Below are 20830 nucleotides of genomic sequence, written 5' to 3'. Positions count from 1 at the left end.
ACTCGTAGGGGCAGTACAGAGGGTACAGCACAGCCGTAATGATGTAGAGCAATAGATATATCACCTCTGATTCGATGCTGCAATGCTGCAATAACGTGCAGTGGATGAGGTACTAATCGAGTAGCCTAAAGGGTCAATTGCCCAGAGGGGGTACCATTGTTTTACGCTTGAATAAGGTAAGAGTAAGGTACTTACAGGTACTGAAGTTCATATCTAGATGAATGAGTGTATGGTATGTAAAAAGTACATTAAAATACTTCAAATGACAAAACATTAAAAATAGGTTTCAGATATGAATATTTTTCATTACCCGCAAAGCATTTGGTAGTATGCAGTCAGTTGTAGCGTAACTACAAAATATTAGGACAGGCTTTTTTCGTAGAACTATATATATATATATATATACACTATGATACACTGAAACTCAATGAGTAAGTTCTATAAGTTGGTTCAGAGATAAGATTTCACTCACTCTATGTGGAAAGAATATCTCTTCAGTTGTTTCCAAATCGGAGAGGTTACTGTGAAACACGCACAGGAAACTGTCGTGTGAATGTGGAAAAGGGAGGGACGGACAAAGTAATAGCGGCAGCAGCTCTGTGCAGTGTGTGATCACTGTTGTGAAACACAGAGTTGGATGGGAGAGGTGGGGAACAGCCGGAGACAAAACTGGTTGTCACTAATTTAAGAGTTAACGTTAAACAATTTAGCTAGTATTCAGCATAAATTTACGGGTGAGTTTTCAACGAATGTTTTTGTCTTAATAGCGAAATGCGAACTATTTAATGTGCTAACTGTTGTGTGAACTAACTGGTAAGACGAGCTCATATGTCAAGCTTACTTGCAACGTAATGACAGCTGTCCTAGATGGTAGAAATAAACGGTTGTTGTGGACACCAGATATGTGACGGTTTGTAAGAATGACACGTGGATTTATGTATGATAAGCTGGGTAAAATCTTCAACAAACTGTCTAATACCTGTACGGGAAATTGTCTGGTTTTCTGTACTACCTACCTGCTCCCCTGTACAGATATCAGTATGTTAGTCAGCCAAATAATTAACAAGCCCATATGTATGTCTAGTTATTCTAGAATATTCTAGCGAATTGGCTAGCTAACTAGCTGGTTAGTATACTGGCTGTCTTGCATACCATTAAACAACTGTTAACTAGTTCATTGTAATTGTGCAGTCTCTGAAACAGCGTTCCATCAAGCATGTTAACTAACCAGCTAACGAGTCACTTTGTGTTGCTTGAAAAGACAGTATTACATAAGACATTGTGTTGTGGATAGCTAGCCAGTGCTACACAAATTGTGCCTATTGGGTTAGCAAGCCTAAGTATCTAGCCCTTCCTGTTCAGTCCTAGGACTCAATGTCCCTCAGTGCTAGCAGGGTGGACATGACTAGCAGGTTTGTATGCTTCTTTCCATTGAACACGAATTCACTTGTTTTCGCTTCCTAACAAGTTAATAACCATATTGACACCGTTTTAAAAGTTGGTAGCAACCCTGAGTTTTTTTTTTTTTTTTTTTTACCAAAATCTTGACACAATGAATGCAAAATTTAGTCATTTCTTGAGCTTAACATAACCTTATTTATGTGAGCATTTACAGTATTATGTTTTCATGTTAATATTTGTTAATGCTAACAGAAGATTAAATTCTCGTTGAACATATTTTCCTGAAAAGCTTATACAATTGAAGCTGATGAGTAACTTATTGCATATTTAATTATTGCTTCTATCATAATCGGACCCTTTGGGATCTGCGTTACTTTATGTAAACGAATATGGCATCTCCATAGACTTGCCAGTAATGTGGATAATTTGTGTTTGTTTACTCTGTTAGTTTTTGTCTTGGGGTTGTAGAATATAACATTCTGTACCACACTGTTTGATGTAGCAGCGTGATGTTTGTAGAAAGAATTGTATATCAGAAAGGAATGGCTGGGTTTTTTGGACAGGATTCATTTCCCTGCTGTTACGCTGAGGTTTGGAGACAGTGTACACGTGTTAGTGTGACATCACTACCCCAGCTAACCCAGTACTGCTATATATGTATCTTTATAGCTGAGTGGGTGAAAGTTTAATGTCTGAATGATTTTATACTGAAGCTGCAACTGTTTCATGTATGCTTGTCACATCTCTTAGCAAGTCTCTTTCCTCAGCATTCACAGTTTGAAAAAGAAAAAACAACTGACGTGTAACAGGGCCTATTTGCATGTTTCTAACCTTTGACCCTCCAGTACCAATAATGGTATTGTCAGGTAACATACAGTAACATGTCACAATTTTGGTGATGTCACTGTTGAGATCTGGATTCAGAAGGTAGCCTTCAGTGGACGTGAACATTGCCCTGAACTTCATGCTCTATCTGAACAGTTCAGCTTAACTTCAAAGATAATATTTCTAAGGAACCAGCAGTTGGATGCATTCCTTATCATGCGGTACAGAATCTTAGGAGAGATATCAGGGAGGTCCTCTTGAGAAACATAAGATTAGGCTCCAGACATTGTGCACAGATGGTCTCTGAGGTGGTGGTTTGTAATCAACAGTATGAAGCCTAAATTTGTCGATTTTGCTTGTATCTGCATCAAAAAGGTAATAGCCTAAAAGGGCTACATGAAGTTCAACAGTTTAACTTAATCATGACCAAAACCTTTCTGCTTTATGAGGCTGGAGAACAGTCTGCTCAGTTTGTGAGACACATTTGAGACATTTTTCTTGAAGGTGTTATCAGGGTTAAATAGCAGTGGAAAATCTCTGTGGCCCCAGTCTTTCCATTCCTGACTCTTTAACTCCTGAGCTGTGCTGGAGGTTGAAAGCTTGTTGATTAAGGGGAGAATGTAGGGGTCCTGAAAGTGGAATAGAAAAACAGTCTGCCTGATGACACATTCCACTTAAACAGAGAGCTAAGATATTGTCATGTTTATGCATATTGAACTGTCATACCCATGTGGTTAATTTCCTTCACCAAGCTTAGATTTCGCCAACAGGTATTATAGGCACTTCACAGGCTTCAGTCACATATCTGACCTCCATTTGATGTCAGGTTCCTGTTTTTTTCCAGGTTGGCCAATATCCGGATATGTCCTTCATATTTGATTGGATTTACAGTGGTTTCAGTGGTGTATTGCAGTTTCTTGGTAAGTAGTTGTCAATAATATGTGATTCTGTAAATGGGTTGGACAGATGTGGAACTTGGACATTGTGGAACTTGGACTGTCTGATGTTGATCTTGGTCCACTCCTTCAGGATGATGATAGATATATTCACAGCACAGTTATGGCATGTGAAGTGGGCCCAACTCAGATTTTCTTGAAAGCTGGAAATTTTTCTTATCATGGGGAGATTTTAATAGAGTAAAAAATTCTGTTTCATTTGCTAAGATTTTGATATATATGGTCATTTTTGCCTACCCATGTGATTGACATAAGATGCATAATAATCTTAAAATTGGTGTGATGAAAGGTTCATCATGTTCCCTGTTACATCATTGACCTTTTGGTTTGTTCTGGGTCTGCTGACTTCAGTCCCATTTCACATGGAATGACCCAAAATACATGGAAACTGAAAATAGTTTTCTATGTATACATTGTGGTAAAATCATTTTACTAAGTTTAATAAGTTTATTGTTTAGCATTGTATTAAAAGCAAAAAATTCAGGCTCTTTTTATTAGTCCTGTCAAGCTGTCATGGCCAAAGCCTTTGGGAGAAATGTACTTGCTGCTTTGTTGAGTCTGTGCTGTATCTGCTAAATTTCAGGTCTGTATAAGAAATCAGGAAAGTTAGTGTTTCTTGGACTAGACAATGCTGGCAAGACAACGCTACTGCACATGCTCAAAGAAGACAGATTGGGACAGCACGTGCCTACTTTACACCCAAGTAAGCTGATGTTTCTGAAAAACACTGTGTATTTGCTGTAAGTAAGCTGTGTGCATTTCTGTGCACAAACTGTCACCACATAGACTGAAAATCAGAGTATAATACACATCACAGCATCGGTTTGTACAGAGTCTAGCAGAATGAGAAACAGGCAGTGCTCCTTTGGCAGTCCCAGTGATGGGTGCTTTGGTTTGCTGTGAGCATCATGGCAGTCATTTCCAATAACTGAATTTCCATCTGTCATGCCTCATGTTCTCAGCAGAACCTATGACTAAACATGGCACAGGAATGCTATTTGTCTGTGTGCATAAATGTGGATCTGTTAGCTGTTCTTTGTTCCTTAAGACTGAATGGCCTATCAGAGCTGTAATCGTCTGTCGCCTCAGAGTCATATAAGAGCCCTGGTCTGGCTGCTCTGTTTCAGCCTCTGAAGAGCTCACAATCGCTGGCATGACGTTCACCACTTTCGACCTGGGTGGCCACGCACAAGGTACATACTCCCTGAGCACCTTGGCCTGTTCTGCAGTCATATTCTGAGCCCAGCTCTCAACCGCCCCCTGTGTGTTCAGCCCGCAGAGTTTGGAAAAACTACCTCCCTGCCATCAACGGAATTGTCTTCCTGGTGGACTGTGCAGACGTCCCCAGACTGCCAGAGTCTAAAGCAGAACTCGACGTGAGTGCCTTGCATCTGAAATACAACACAAACAGACGCAGTGCTTAGTATTGGGAAGTTCAGCGTTGTCTACAGTGGTGATATGTAGAGAAGTGCAGTGTTATTTACAGTAATGGTGTGAATATACTGTTTCCACGTTAGTATTGGTACAGTCTCAGCCATACATCTATGTGGCCATATTTCTGTGGTGAATACATTAGTACTCTAGCACTGCTTGGCTTGGGGCTTGACTGGTCTCTGAAGTTTCCTTTCCAATCTGGTACAACTTGACTAAACTGGGCTATTTTTATCTGATCAATGACGTGATTGATTTTTATTATATTGAATATAATTTCATGGACTGCTTGAGAAAACAGAGCTCCTTGAATAGGTGCAATCAGTGGTTGTGCCAGTTGCACAATATATGGTTTTGCTGACAGAGGGCTGAGCTATGGCCACAGTGCTGTTTTAATTCTGACCAGTGGGCAGTGTGTATTCTCATGGGGCTAGAGAATGGCCATTCAATAAGGTTTTCATGGGACAAACAAATGAACTAATAATAAACCCTTGATGCTTCCAAACAAATATGTTGACAAACTATAATTACTGCAATAATAATAATTACTGCAATAATTACAGACATAAAAAGAGGAAAAATTATTTTACTGTAACCTATGTAATAGTAATATGCTCTTCAACAGAATATTTCCGTTTTGCTGTACTAGATCTATATTGTTCTATAAAGGCTGCTAGTTAACTTATAACTATATTCACAAAAATGAACTGCCTGCAAACATTCTTAACAAAATTTCAGATGTATTCTCTGTTTGCAACCTTGATTTCGATGTAGATACCGTTTGAGTAAATGCTCATTACCATGTGTATGAGTGAGCGGTGATGCTGAATTAAGTTGTCGAGATCGCCAGGGCTGACACAGCTCAAGCGATGTGCTTGTCAGAATGTCCTGTGATTCATCTGGCTGTCTGTACTCGCTGGGTAATGACTGACAGGGCTGAGGGTATGTGCTGTGATTGACAGGCGCTCATGACAGATGAGACCATCGGAAACGTGCCTATCCTGATTCTCGGCAACAAGATCGACAGACCGGAGGCCATCAGCGAAGAGCAGTTGCGAGAGCTGTTCGGACTGTACAGTCAGACGACGGGGAAGGTGAGGGGCCCACATCCACTTTTTGCATTACGCTGCATATGCCAAATCAAAGAATTTAAACAGACATTAACTATACTAAAAAGTGAACATTCATAGTACCTTCGTAGTACCTGTTCAAGTGCACCCTTTGTGTAACAGACAACTGAAACAATGAAGTGTCTATCAAGTGTCTATCACAGTCCCTGATTCTTTATCTTGGTTCAGTGGATTAGCATACGTATATTAAAGCTCTCATACATGTTTCCTCTATAACCGTACTTGTTCCTGAAAATATCCAGAAGTGTATGTGCATATGCATACTTACGTCCATACATAATATACATAATGTGTGTAGATACATAAATACTAGCACTGTCAAATAGTAACAGTGACAATCACAATTTCAGTTGCACTTTTAATAAGTAGAACACTGCAACAGAATATTTTAGAATTAAGGATGTTTCAAGGTAAACATTAAAATAAAAATATTAAATCAATATTTTTGTCTTAGCAGTTCTTAAAATTCAGATCACTCACTTCAGATGGAAGTTTCTATTTAGAAATAACACTCTGGGGAAGCCATCTTGCATGCCTTTCACCTTTTCAAGTGTATCCAGACCGTTCCTGTATCCAGACTGCATTGCATGTGCAGTTTAATCATTTCCCCAGTGCAGCACAATACAGTCACAAATGACACTGCCAGTTCTTGCTTTTACCCAAAGTAACATGCTAGGAAATGCGCTCTTCTACTGCTGGATTCCAGAATGAGAAAATCACACCAGCTTTACACATGAAGACAAGTTTGCAGAGGAAAATAATTCAAACATTTTAAAATGTAATGTTCAGTTTGTATACAACACATACAAATCCTCATATAATTCAAAATCACAAGCTCTGCGTTTTTGGCTGCTCTTCTACAAACTACAGTGATAAAACGCACCATTCGGTCAAGTCCTTTTATTTTCTGCTACAGACAGCATTTGTTTATGAGAGCTGAAATTCTTTTTACTTTGGATTTTTCCTAAAGACAAAATGACACTAGAGCTGCCAGAAGAATCGTATGCTGTGAGTGACAGGAGAGATATCCAATCACATCTTCTCTGTTTTCAGGGTAACGTCCCCATGAAGGAGCTGAACACAAGACCACTGGAGGTGTTTATGTGCAGCGTACGGAAGAGGCAGGGTTACGGAGAGGGGTTCCGCTGGCTTTCCCAGTACATTGAATAGAGCCAACCTCAAACCCGGGCTCTTGGAACATCTGTAACTTCAACCCGTTACAACCCACCAGTGCCCCACTGGCTGAACATTTGGATATACAATTTTCACATTTTTTCCTCGAAGAATATATCAGCAACTGTAATTTAAAAAATCTGACTGTTCAAATTATTCTTTCTTTTTCCACTGCTCTCCCCACAAGAAATCTGTAAGTGTATCTCCACATAAACTGAAAACTGGACTCTCAGCAGTAGTTTCCCAGCGCCTCTGAACAGCATCATAGACATTTGAATGCACTTTTTTAAACCAGAGACTACATGTGGACATGCAAATAGCATTTAAAAATCACCCTGTTGGAAGACTTTTTTAATACTTGGGTTCAGTAAAACTTGAACATATGACCATGTATATTTGATTACTACTGTTAAAGAACTACAAAATGCCTTAACCACCTCAATCACATCTGTTCCGTTTTCTCCGGTGACATGTCATTAAAAGACGACAAGTCACAATTTGTTATTCTTTGAGTTCAAAAAGGGGTATGCTGGAACACCACTGTTTTTGAAGAGAGCTCTGTGTCAGGTGTTCTGTAGTAGATGCAGTGCTGAATATGAAATGGGTCTTTCTAGGAGATGGCTGGCGGCAGGGAACACATGCAGATAAACTTCTTGTTCATTCAGATCTTTGGTGTCACAGCACCTTGGCAGACCTATTCAGGTACAAACCTGTGTAGGTATCAAGTAGACTCTTTTGGAAGAACTTCTTGGCAGACATGTCACGCGGGTGAAATAGAAGCAGGCTAATGGGCAAGTAAAGGTTGTTAATGTAATTCAGAGACCTAAATTCTAGCCTGTTTTATACAGAGAGCAGTTGGATGAAGCTAAAGCACTGCCGCTATGGAGTAGGGGAACGCAGATGTACTTTTCTGTAAAAAAAATCAGAGGTCCACGGGTTATTAGTAATAGCTAACAGCCACTCCCCTCCTCTTCGCTTTTCTTTATTCTTTCCAGTATGAGAAGAAATGTTACGGTTCACAGTATTAAAGCGCTGATCCTCTTTGGTAGGTTTCAACAACCCCTATGCATTACCAGCATGTTAACACTGACCAAACGCTTACTACATCAGTGCGCCACCCTTGCAGCTATAATGACAGCAAGCCGTTGAGCGAATCTGTCACCAACGCGTAAAACCAGAGGGGCTTGTACATAATGTACACCGCTTGATTAACCTTAGCTCAGCTGAACACTGAAATGCTATCGAATTCCACCTTTCCGTTTCAAGCCGGGGGTAATTTGCAGGCGTTGCGCCAGGCATCTAGAATGTGTAAAAAAAACATAGCGGCATTTACTGTTTAGATAAATTAGGACTTCATGTGAAAACTGTATACATGACTGCAGTCTGTATACAAATGAAATATCCGCAATGAATCCGATCCGTCGTAACATTTTTGAGAAAATATGCACGAATTTACCGTTATTCAGCAATTAGGCTGACTTTGTCACCGCAGACATAAGATCGTGACGTGGCACATGTAAAATGACTGATCATTGGTAGGGAGGCTGCAACGGAGAACTAATTTAATTTAATTGACTACAAATTAATAACTGGATAGAAAATTAAAATGCCTTTCATTTGTCAGAATTATAAACACACAGATCATCCCGGTGATCAAGTCATGACAGTTCAGCAATTCATCAATGATAGTTAATTCCTTAAACCATCCCCCGCTGTCATTTGAGTTAAATAAATATAAAAGGTGCCTGTTTCTGTCCGCAGCTACCGCAAATAATTAATCAATGCTGAAACTGGCTGTTTTAATTTTATGTAGCCTGTATGTCGTGATAGATATTTGAATGTAATAGGCCACCTATGAGCGACATGTGAGGATGTTTTGAAGGAGCCACTATATTGTAATAAATATATTTCATACAAATAATCATGAACAATGCTGATAATTAAGGCGAGGAATTCTGCCTTCTTTAACGTTTTTACACAATGACACTGTTACACACAAGAGGGCAGTAGTGAGAGGGCGACGGTGTCGGATACCCGTTAACCGTTATAACCCGTTTTGCCCCACTGGCAACAATTGTTGCCAAAGTGTATCACTGTCATTTTCGACTCACAATAAAAAATCTCAAAGGTACTAATGCAACTTTTTCCACTTATATGCTAGTAGACAACTTAGACAAAGGTTTTGATTTTTTAAAAATCGTGCTAAGTGCTTCCTATCGCATGACATCATCTGCTTCCTGCTCCTTCCGGCTGAAGACATGGCGGATGCAAATCTTCCTGGAAAGTTGTAATTTTCATAAACTTCTTATGATTTTCCCCCCAAACATATTTATAATTATTTAATCATTCAAGTCTCTAGAGTAACCCTCCCCCCAAAAATTGTACCTAGGATAAATATTTTTTTGTTCATGGGCTTATTTCTGTGAGTGGCAACAAAAGTTGCCAGTGGGCACATGGCGTGTCGCTAACTAAAGGAAAACACTGTCTGCAGGATTGCTCCTAATTTACTTATTTAAAATTGTAGAATGATGTACAATGGCTCATTTTAGTCCTCTTAGAATACTCTTTCTAGCTAAGTAAATTCACAGGTATTCAAGGCCTGTGTGTATAGGATTTTTATACGTTACCATACATCATTTTCTTGCTAGCTAACATTAGCTAAAAATGTTGATGTGCAGTTGGAGGTGCACTTTTCTTGACACACGCTATCCCTTGGTCCCCCCCCCCCCCCCCCCCCCCCCACACACACACACACACACACACACAGACACACACACAAATCCCCCTTTTCCCTCTGGTATGCTATGTATGTAAGCATTTTTCATAAAATAACATAGGTCAAAATAAAAATCAATCATGTATGTTGTCCTTTCCTTAGGTACACCGTAGCAGAGATCCTGGCCATACTGCAGGACTCTGACTCTGTGGCGGACATCACAGTTGTGCCTGAGTCAGAAATGCATGCACATGACACAGACTGTGACAGTGACCAATCTGATGACGAGGCCACTGGTGACCGTAACCGCCTCCCATCGAGATTACTGAAAGGTGAAGGCTTTCTACCTAATTCAGACATGCAACTGCCAAATCCCCCCGATGATGATCCTGGGTGTTCATCCTCAGTGGGTCAGACAGAGACTAGAAAGGTCAGTGGCACAAATGAAAAGGTGACCAGTGAGATCGTTGGGCCCATGCTCCACAAAACTAAGAACCAAGACAAGAAATTCAAAAAAATCAAGATTGCAGCCAAAGCACCAGAACAAGCCAACAAAAAATATCAGATCCCTCACTATGTCCCAAAAGAACATGATCCTGGCTTCACATCAGATGATCCAGTGGATATCTTCCTCACATTCTATCCCAAGTCCCTCAGAGATACCACACTGGAAATGTCCAATCTCTACGCCGAACAAAAAGGGAAAACACTCAACCTGACTGAGGATGAACTTCTGACATTCTATGGTATTCTGTTGATCAGTGGATACAACACAGTCCCAAGGCGGCGTCTTCTCTGGTCAGACGATTATGATGTCAGCAACGCTGCTGTAAAAGATGCCATGCGGAGGAACAGGTTTGATGAGATTATGTCTTCTGTTCATTTAGTAGACAACATGAAGATCACAGCTGACCCGTTATTCAAGGTGCGTCCCCTTTTTAAGCATCTGAATGACATCAACAACGCAATCCCGATAGCAGAACATGTGGCAGTAGATGAGATGATGATTGAGTATTTTGGAAGGCATGGGTGCAAACAGTTTATTAGAGGGAAGCCTATTCGTTTTGGGTATAAAATATGGAGCTTAGCATCCTCCTCTGGGTTTGTCCATCAGATGGAGCCATATGTAGGAAGCCACACACATCTGGTGGAAACTGGACTTGGTCAGGGTCCAAGTGTGGTTCTTGGCCTGGCAGAGAAAGCTGAAGTGCCACCTGGAGTCAAGTTTTACCACGACAACCTCTTCACAACCCTGTCCCTGGTGGATGAGATGACCCTGAGAGGCTATGGTAGCTGTGGCACGTTGCGACAAACTCAGCTCCATAACGTTCCCTTCACAGCACCCCAGACCTTCAAGAAGACACCCAGAGGTGATGCTGAGTATCTGGTTGAGGCAGAGAAGCTGATTGTAAGGTGGAATGACAACAGCGTGGTCACTGTGGTGTCGAACATGGAGAGGGAATTCACCGAAACTGAGGTGAAGAGATGGAACAAACAGAAGCGGACTATGGACAAGGTCAGACAGCCTAAGTGTATCCAGGACTACAACACACACATGGGAGGAGTGGACCTGCATAACCAGTTTGTCAGCCGCTACAGAGTCAACATCCGGTCCAAGAAGTGGTGGTGGCCATGCTTCAGCTGGGCCCTGAACAGTGCCATGGTGAACAGCTGGTGCTATTACAGGTACACAAGGCTGTATGTTATTTAGCGATATCACAATCGAGTTTGTGATGTTTGACTCGAGGTCATCGCTAGTGCTCTTCGGTCGACAAGAGCAACAGTGATGATATCCAGACCAACATCACAAACTCAAGTGTGATATTGCTTTTACAGAACATTCTACTTATAGGGCATGACGATGTAGAAAGGATGATATTGATGATTCATCAATAGCATCATATGCAAACAAAAACATGGCACATTCATGCATCTATCATGCTTGTTTTGTCATTCATTTAGGTCCTGGAAAAGCGGGCAGAAGGATCTCCTCTCCTTCCAGAGGCTGGTAGCCCAGACCCTCCTCCAGCGCCATGGAACAATGGCAAGTAGGCAGGGCAGAAGATCTTCAATGGCGGTGGCGATAACTGATGCCACCAGGTTTGATAGTTTCAACCACTGGCCCTGCAACACTGGTAGCAGGTACAAGCGATGCAAGAACTGTGGCGGACGCACATCATTTGCGTGTGGAAAGTGTGATGTGCCACTACATGTGGAGTGCTTCAAGAAGTACCATACTGAGTAGAAAATGCATGAAAGATGATGGAATGTATGGGAAGAAATATGTTTATATATATATATATATATATATATATATGTATATATATATATATATATATATATATATAATATATATGTGTATATATATATATATATATATATATATATATATATATATATATATATATGTTTTTAGAGGTTCTAAGAAAAAACTGTTTGTTGAGGTTTTGAGTATAAAAAAATTGAGAATAAAGAAACCATTTCATAATGGTCCATAACAATTGTTTGTTATTTTGAATTTTATACAGGGGGAACCTGAGGCTCCACCTTTTTGTTATTATTTATTATGACTATATTATTATTTTGTTATTATTATTATTTCTCTATTATTATTAGGTGACATTTGACCTGGTGACAAGTTGTGTGACTACTGGCAACAATTGTTGCCAGTCATAAAAATGCTATTTTCTTCAAAGCGAAGTACAAAATGGAAAAAATAAATACATAACATGATTCAGAGAGACTCAACTGATAAAATGTGCCTTACAACTCTGAAAAAAATCTGGGCACAAACGGGCATGACACTCAAAAGCGCATTTCCCTGCGCAGCGGCTCCACACTTAAAACTTTGGAGTCGCATATGGATTCAGTAACTAGTATCCACCAATAAATAGATGTTAATTGAGCTGAGCTTATTCAACTTTCCAGCTGAGTGGATATGCTTATGGTCGTCATTATTATTCCATTACTACCAACAGTGGGGTAACAGAATTGTATAATGGTAAGGTGTAGGGCCTGTAACCCAAAGGTTGGTTGGACTCCTCAGTGAGGTTCTGCCATTGTACCACTGGGCAAGGCACTTAACGCTGATTTGCCGTAGTGAATATCAATCTTTGTAAATGGATAACATGTAAAAATGGTAAGATATGTATAGACTGAGTGTCTGCTAAGCAGCTGAAATGTGATGTATTGAGTCTTCATCATTATGTCTTTCTTACATTATAGCATGCAACCCTCAAATCCAGACACTGCAACACATGGTAACTACAGCCAAGAGTTTACATGACCGTGCTACATATTCTTTACTTCTGTATATGCATGACTGTGGTTATAGGGTCATCAATCATGACTCAGTGTCATTACAAAGTTTCAGTGTGGTCACAAACTCTCATGGGTGGCTTCAGAAAAAGGGAAGGAGCACATGTCACTGCCCTTCCACATATTTCTGTTCAAAGGTGTCTTAAGTATGCAAGTGCATGACAAGGTAGGCTCTGTGGAATGACACAACTACATGTGCAAATACTGCAGAGTAGTAGGGTGTGGTCAGATAGGAGGAGGTATGAGTAATGTAGGTATGGCGTGGTTGAGTGGGTTGATATACACATGTGCATTGTAACATCAGTACTTCTATTGTCACTAGCGTGTAGTGTAGAATTAGTGTCACAGAGGGTTGTGGTAACAGTAATGGTGGTCCAGTGATGGTATGCATGGCTTTGTAAAGCAAGGCACAGGGGCTAGTAGCCCGCCTAATGCTTTTCACAGCAAAAGGTGATCCCAAAAAGCCAGGAACGTTTGTCTGTGGTCGTTAAGTTGCTATGGCTTGATTTTTGTCAGTTTCAGAGAAGTGTACTTTATGTTTGTCCATTACATTATTGACATGACTCGTGTATTAATAAATCCACAAAATAATTGTTCTTTCGTAGATTACACTCAGTGACAGCAGTATATGCACTGAGAAAAATTTAAGTCTGAAGTGAAGACTGAGTTCTAAAGTCTGAATTGAAGTCTGGTCTTAAATGCAGCAACCCAATCCTGGTATTGCCTTAAGGAGCACGTGTCAGCACATTTACACATAACTCTTCAAAGGTGTCTTAGGTATGTGAGTGCATGACAAGGTACATACAGTGAAATGACGCAACTGCATGTGCAAATACCACACAGTATCAGGGCGTGGTCAGACAGGAGGAGGTATGAGTGCCTGTAATCTGACGCTGCATAAAAACCAAAGGACAGGAGAGGCAGAGGAGGAAGGATTGCTCTGTTGGAGAGTAGCAGGTTTCAGATCAGGGAACAGCTTAATGGGAATCAAATGGAGGAGGAAATCTGAAATCCGCCTCAGTTTAGATACATATATGCAATCTCCTACAGGCAGTGGATTGTCTTCTGAGCCCATCTGAGTCTCCTGCACTGGTACTGAATCACTCATCTGTGCCAACACTACTTTGATATAACATGAGGGTTTAAACTCCTACATTCATATCCAACACCATTCACACATGCCTGGACAAGAGACTCGAGGATAACCGTGTTTGATGTTCTCTATATACACTAGTTTTAATAATAATGGAAAAGTTATTCCAAAATTACAATCACGAGCAATACCAGTCAAACTGCTTGGATTCATGGCTGTCCAAAAATACATCTTTCATACAAGAGTGATATTGCAGAATTTAAAATTTCATGAAGTAGCAATTCTTAAAAAAATTTCTGACACTGCACCAGTAAGACACTACAACAAATGCTGTTCAAACCAAGAAAAAAAAAAAACATTTAAAAATAAGTCTGTGTAGAAGCTGAAGAGTAACATCAACCCAACACAAAGAGATATATTACAGTTCTGTTAGCAATAACTTATTTCACATCATGCAATAAAAAATGAACAATAATAACACAAACCTCAAAGGTTGCTTTTTTTTAATGTGTTGGCAAGTAAAAGTCCCTACTCTTCTTTTCCTTGTGGCACTTAAAAGTTGTTCTGTTGTTGCCTTGGGTTTTTTTTTTGTTTTTTTTTTTTTTGATGAGGTAAATGAAAGACTGGATTTAAACTGTGGGAGGAGCAAGGGGGGGAGGATGGTGCTCCGCTGTTAGGAGTCCTTCCAGCTCTGCTCCACGATGGCTGACACCCTCTTCTCGTACTCCCTCTTGTTCTCCTGGTACAGCTGGGCCGCCTGGCTGTTGGCCGGGCTGTTAGGGTTCGGTTCATCCAGCAGGGACTTTGAGAGCAAAAGAAAGGAACAGACTGAGTCATCTGAGAGTTTCGGATCCAAACACGCACTGTGATAGGACGCGTGTGCCAAACCCCTCTTTGTGGGTGGCCTCGCAGTACCACTGAGACAATAATGATGTAATCCACCTGGACAGCCAATCAAAGACAAAATGTGATTAAGATCCCCAGCTAGAGTAGTACAATGCTACTGCAGTGTCAGCAGTAATCCTGCAGGGGGTGTCACGAGGCCCCTACCCACCTGGATGGATGTTAGAATGGATGAGACGTCGTATGTTGGGCTCCATCGATTCTGAAGGATGTCTAAACATATACTACCATCTGCATAAACTGCAAAAGCAAAACGTGTTTATGTTACAAAACATTCTTACATCTTTCATGCACAGTGCAGGAAAATAATTTCATATAATTACCCACACAGTAATCACTACCTACAAATGGTCACTGGAATAGGGTATCATAATTTGTAAAGGTTTAAAAACTCTCCATGGATGAAAGGTGTAGATATGCAACAAATGTGTGTAACTAGTGTAAGAGCACAACAAATTCTCACACCTTGGTTTCTACCTCATGTTAGCATTGGAAGGTGACAGGCCAGAAATCTATCTGTTCTGTAAGTCACTATAACTGTGTCTGAGCGTGGTGTTAGTTACTGCACACACCATCTCTGAGCACAGTGTTAACTCACTGAGCACTGATCCCACTCTGATCGTGGTGTCAGACAGTGCACTGTTACCCCGTGTGTACATTCCGACCTCTTACAGTCCCCTCCCCTCACCCCACGCCATGTGCCATGTGAGAGTGACACAGACAGGCACACATATGTAAAAAATAGATATTAATAAACAGATATTAATAGATATTACCTATCAAATACGTAACAGCTAAATAGTGAAATTAAGTGGTACAGCACTGAAAGGGAGACAGATTGTCATGCCTCACCATTTGGGTGGAACATTTTTGAGATGAATCGCACTGTCGGTGGCTTGTTTGGGTACTCTTCGGAAAACTCGATCACAAGCTTAAAAGTTCCTGCGTTGCAGAGAAAAAGGAATTACAGGGGCCAAACCTGCTGTCAATTTCTCCGTGACAGATATTACTCTTCTACAGACATGAAAACACAAAATCATAATCATCATAAATAGTGTGGTTTATATGTTTATTTTGTGACCTCATTAGCCATTATACAAGTCACAGCTATTATTCCTGCCAATCACAACATCAGGGCTCTTCAAAATGAGACCCTCTGACATCAAATGCTGTGTTTCCCAGAGAGAAAATCATTAACTTACCATCTTCAAATGGGGTGCCCTCAGGTCTGCAAGTAATGAGTCAGAGAAATAATGAATAACAAGCCGTGTTAGCTGCTTTGCATGAATGATAAACATCTAGTTACTGAGAAATATTGGAAAATATATGAAAAACCTTGCCTCATGTATTGTCTTCTAAACTCCTCTATATAGCTATACATACATTTACTGATGAGTGCTGTAGTGAGTGCATCAACAGGCCAGGAAATATTCACACAACATGCAAGATGAATACAGGAGTGCTTGCAGCCTAGTCTCTGATGCCTGGTATAAGGATTGCGCGATACCACCATGGCAACAGGTTGGATATTTTTAAAAGCTTTATTATGAGTTGAATTACCATAAAATGCCCAGAAGGTGTCAGAGTTCGATTTCGTCTAATGAATATGCAGTTTCTCACCTCCTTGTGCCCTGTGCATGGGTGCTTTCCATTGCCTACATTTCCCATTTCAAACACAGTGTTGGAATGTGGGCACCAGGCCAACAAGCCTCTTTTTCTCTTGCACCCATGCTCTTTCTCTCTCTCTACCTCCAGCTTTGTACACTTGCATTTCTATTGAATCTAAATGTGGGTTTCCGTGTGCCTTTCCTCCTATATACAGCATTGTACTCTGTGGTGTCTAAGCTGTTACTCCTACTCAGGGTAGATAAGAAATAGGGTTGCTAGTACAGTTTAGTTGTTCAACCCAGCTTAGTTGTCAGAGTGCAGAGGTATACAGGTTGCCAATACACCTGGATGAACCAGGAGAGGATGTTATGTAAAATGAACTGTGCCACCATGAATAAGTCTGCTGAATGTATAGGTTATGTATTGTTAAACTGTAAGTTGTAATAACATATGTACAAAGTGACATCAACGTTTTTAGGACTGAATTTACGATGACACTGAATGATTTTACGTGTCATAACACTCTGGGTGACCGTTTCCTCGGAGTGACAGTGTTTTTATGATTTTTAAATTCAATACTTCACGTGTGCAATGCAAATGCAGAGACACAGTGAATGTGCTTAGCCAAACGTCGTGTCTACACAGCTTCTCTCTCTGTCCCTCAAAGGTAACCTCATTAGGACGGCAGCCGAGAGATCAGGCAACTCACCCGAATATGACTGCATTCCAAAGCATAATGTTATTTTCAGATGGTGCTCCACTCACGCCAGCAGGAGGGTCTTCTTGAAGCCTGATGATCAAAAGAAAGATACCAAATTCATGATTTTGTAAACTCAACATTTTGAAAGCTATCATTACATGCAGGGTTGAATTACTCCCAGAAAAACCATAAATATTTGCGGTGGCAGGTGTACCACCCGAAGATTTGCGGGTTGGCGTGGCATAACCCAACACCTATACAGCACTGACAAATAAGCCCTTTTTGGGGGCTTCCTATAGAAGGAGCCACATTGAGCCTAAGGTATGACTCATTACTAACATTAACTGCTGTGCCATCTAACCTCATTTAAACACGCAGACTTCAGATACAATCTCAAATGGCCACACAATACATAACCACAACAGGACCGTTTTTGACCATTATCTTTCACCCTAATTTTCCTGCTGCATTACAAATCAAAAATATTCCAATATCATAATTTATGTTTTCATCTGTTCTAGAGGATAGTGTTTTCATTTCTCTCACAGTTTGACACATAACACTTTCTGAGAGTTTTCAAATGTGTAGAAAAAAGGCATACATAGATTCATATAGCTACAATGTAAGTGCATTAGTATATATAATAATCTTTGTTGGGACTGTAATCAAACTACATGCAACAAAACATAGCTATAGCACATCTGGGGTGCAAATTTTCAACATCAGTGAATTATATTAATGGAGATGTCTTGCACCCTGGTATCAACCATATTCTTTTCAGATGGGAAGACGAAAAAACAGAGGACCAACACTTGGGTGGTGATGGAAAAATGCTTGTTCAGAATGGGTGAGTAAATAATGAGTCAGTGACTTGCTGTTTTGTACACTGACATTGTTTTTGTGGAGACCATAAGGAACAGTGTTCAATTGCTGATTTACATGTATATGTTTATTTCTACAACAGTCAGCATTCTCAGTATGTCTTTAACCATCTAGTGCATTCTTGCCTGTGGGTATCTTTGCCTGTGTGTACAACTTTGGCATGACTTTGTCAGATTTCCTTGAAAGTTTCCACGTGCATGTTATGGAGATTCAAACACGGCCAAAATGTTTATTCATATTGCGAATCTTTTTCTTAAGATGTGGTTTACTGACATGTTCTACACAAGATACAATCAAGATGGTGTCATTTGAAAAGCTCTGGGTGTGCTCTCACTGAATTATAGTAAAATGCCAAAAATATGGTTATGAACATATAAAGACTAAACATCCTAACAAGCCTTACCCATGTCCTCTGCGGTCATATGGTAATTTATCCTTGCAAGTATTGCGAGATCTGAATTTGTCAAGACTTTGTTAACAAATACTAGATTATGATCAATTCTTAGAAGTGGACATGTTTGAATCCCCAATACTCAAATGTGGGCGCTAACTCTCAAGAAAATCTTGGGAGGGTCCAATACAGTACAGTCCCACTTCACGCGTAATGATCTTTAACCTATTTCTTCCTTTTACGCTCCCCAGAGACAGGAGAATGTACGCAGGCTTCCACCTCTGCGTTCTCCCGTTTCTTAATCTCAGCGTCCTGCTCTGTGACAGCTAAGAATTCCCCTACACTCAGGTACATAACACTATTATTGAGACAACAATACAATTATTGTCCAATTTTAGCAAATTTAATGATGACACAATGTGCAATGTAACTAGTCCTAAAAAGGACATCCTTAGAGAGGCGAACCATAACACCTAGTGATTACGATTAAAAAGATTACAGATGCAAGCTACACCGCTAGTTAAATCGTAGTAGAAAGTATTATAAAGCAGTGCTCTACTTTAAAAAGGTCACATCTGTAGACGTTCTAAAATAAGAACATCGCTAGGTAGCTGACTGCCTGTGTCAACGAGAACTCCCTGTAAATGCAGTGATCCTAAGACCCGGCAATCGAAACCTGAATACAGCAGCTCGTTAGTAAGCAACCAACAAACACAGCCGTCTAGCTGGCCAGCTAGGCCAAGCAGTGAGAAAATAAGGCAGTAAAAACGATCGCAAACGCACCTTTTGAAGTCTCTCATGAGTCGTCTTCTAGCCGGGGTAGACATGGCTACTTCAGAACGTGAAATGGGTAATTTTAATCATAAAATCGCAGACAAGACGATTTATTTTTGACGGCTCTATTGCTTGTGCCTTTTCTTCTCCCAAACAACTATGGTGACGTCATGGACCCCAGAAAAAGGGTAACAGAACATTCGATCGGAACAGTTCACTTCTGAAATATGGAACAGCGTATAAAGTTAATTTCTGGCACACTGAAAGTGAAAGGCAAAGAAGTTTAAATTATTAATCCTATCGTGTAAAATATGATCGAGGGGAACGTTTTCGAGGCCTTAGCCGTAATGTGTGCCCCTTCGTTTAAACCATCCGCCCCTCTGTAGACTGAAGAGTTGGTCCGGTCTTGACAGTATCAGAACGCCCGGCGAGAAGGGGCGTGGGGACATGAAAGGGGCGTGTGTCTTATGAAAATAAAGTGGAGGTGAGGATATAAGGGCTGTAACTAAATAAAGAGGCGTGTAAATATTACGAGGTGACACACTGGTTTTATCTCTCATCGTGCCTCCTTTTTATAATTTACATCCGAGGGGTTTTAGGCTGAAGTTGTTTTCTCAAGCATCAGCCGTTCAACAGACGAACATTGCAGCGCATTTCCCCTTTTGCATTTGATTACACTGTTCATTTCCGTCAAATTGTTGCTTAAATTGTGAAAGTCTGCCCATTTATGGCCACATTATAAGTGATGACTCTGAGAGTGTTTGTTTGCGCGAAAATGCCCTGTGAACGCAGTTTTATAGGCAGAGAGGATATTGAGGTAGGGGGATTTGATTTGATTGGTCACTTTCATTTATCGATCATTCGGAGCATTCATTTTGTGGAGTTGCTATGTGATAAATAACGCATTGTGTGTGAAATAAGGATGGATTCTTGACATGTGTGTCAATAGGCTGACAGGATAAAGTTGCAAGATTGCTCTACTCATAATTTCATTAAAATATGAACGGTTTGCCTCGATTTAATCCATAGATATCTCCTTTGTAAGATGATGAATACAGCGCTATGTATACATTTCGATATTGAATAGGACAGTTTCAGTATTGTGATAATTAGCATTGTTGCAACTAAGGTAGATACCCTAGCCCGAAAATATAAAGTATATTATTAAGATAAATAAATTTTAAGATACCTTTATCACCAGATACTATCTCAGTTGAGTTGGCGTTTCTTTACCTGGATGTGTGGCTGAAATGGAGTTGAAATGTCCCATGTGTCAATTTAATAATTTCTCATCTATGATAGGAAGCTCGCTATTTTAATTAGTCATATGGATATTGGTGGATATTAACCTCGGCTATTTTAGCTAATTGTATAATTTAGCTATTATTTTGCATGTAGAACACAAGTGTATCTAGTACTTGCAGGAGATATGGCGCCGACAAATAAAAAAACTCTTGTTTCTTTTGATAAAACGAAAAAACAGTCGCGTGAAATCGTTGATATACGGAAGATTGCGTCGTGCTTTTATT

General features: G+C 40.2%; 3 protein-coding genes across 4 annotated transcripts; 2 read left to right on the top strand and 1 right to left on the bottom strand.

The window, feature by feature from the left end:
- Positions 1–661: 661 nt before the first annotated feature.
- On the top strand, positions 662–7348 carry LOC118791311 (GTP-binding protein SAR1b-like). 2 transcript variants are annotated; one of them, XM_036548624.1, is made up of 7 exons: positions 662–734; positions 3071–3146; positions 3766–3885; positions 4310–4375; positions 4455–4558; positions 5576–5707; positions 6797–7348. In XM_036548624.1, the coding sequence occupies exons 2-7, from the start codon at positions 3089–3091 to the stop codon at positions 6911–6913; spliced, it is 597 nt and encodes a 198-aa protein (XP_036404517.1). In that variant the 5' UTR covers positions 662–734; positions 3071–3088; the 3' UTR covers positions 6914–7348. The 2 variants fall into 2 exon arrangements, with proteins under 2 accessions (XP_036404517.1, XP_036404516.1); XM_036548623.1 differs by having other exon boundaries at positions 728–734; positions 3053–3146.
- Positions 7349–7797: 449 nt separating this feature from the next.
- Positions 7798–11877, top strand: LOC118791202 (piggyBac transposable element-derived protein 3-like). The gene is made up of 3 exons (XM_036548489.1): positions 7798–7802; positions 9795–11318; positions 11595–11877. The coding sequence occupies exons 1-3, from the start codon at positions 7798–7800 to the stop codon at positions 11875–11877; spliced, it is 1812 nt and encodes a 603-aa protein (XP_036404382.1).
- A 2297-nt stretch (positions 11878–14174) lies between these two features.
- LOC118791017 (ubiquitin-conjugating enzyme E2 B-like) lies at positions 14175–19577 on the bottom strand. Its single transcript, XM_036548224.1, has 6 exons — positions 19311–19577; positions 17264–17344; positions 16149–16174; positions 15799–15888; positions 15098–15186; positions 14175–14845 (listed from the first exon to the last, which is right to left on the bottom strand). The coding sequence occupies exons 1-6, from the start codon at positions 19352–19354 to the stop codon at positions 14717–14719; spliced, it is 459 nt and encodes a 152-aa protein (XP_036404117.1). The 5' UTR covers positions 19355–19577; the 3' UTR covers positions 14175–14716.
- Positions 19578–20830: the final 1253 nt, after the last annotated feature.

This window comes from Megalops cyprinoides, chromosome 16 (genome assembly GCF_013368585.1).
Source record: "Megalops cyprinoides isolate fMegCyp1 chromosome 16, fMegCyp1.pri, whole genome shotgun sequence".
Taxonomy (NCBI): domain Eukaryota; kingdom Metazoa; phylum Chordata; class Actinopteri; order Elopiformes; family Megalopidae; genus Megalops; species Megalops cyprinoides.
This window is presented reverse-complemented; position numbering and strand designations above follow the sequence as displayed.

Bases quoted from the DNA above. Each gene is read 5' to 3' on its own strand.
- LOC118791017 (XM_036548224.1), bottom strand. From the start codon at position 19,354: ATGTCTACCCCGGCTAGAAGACGACTCATGAGAGACTTCAAAAG. The intron at 17,345-19,310 runs GTGCGTTTGCGA...TTTGATCATCAG, and splicing joins CTCATGAGAGACTTCAAAAG to GCTTCAAGAAGACCCTCCTG. The intron at 15,889-16,148 runs GTAAGTTAATGA...TCTGCAACGCAG, and splicing joins GGGCACCCCATTTGAAGATG to GAACTTTTAAGCTTGTGATC.
- LOC118791202 (XM_036548489.1), top strand. The intron at 11,319-11,594 runs GTACACAAGGCT...TCATTCATTTAG, and splicing joins AACAGCTGGTGCTATTACAG to GTCCTGGAAAAGCGGGCAGA.
- LOC118791311 (XM_036548624.1), top strand. From the start codon at position 3,089: ATGTCCTTCATATTTGATTGGATTTACAGTGGTTTCAGTGGTGTATTG. The intron at 3,147-3,765 runs GTAAGTAGTTGT...GCTAAATTTCAG, and splicing joins TGGTGTATTGCAGTTTCTTG to GTCTGTATAAGAAATCAGGA. The intron at 4,559-5,575 runs GTGAGTGCCTTG...TGTGATTGACAG, and splicing joins AGTCTAAAGCAGAACTCGAC to GCGCTCATGACAGATGAGAC.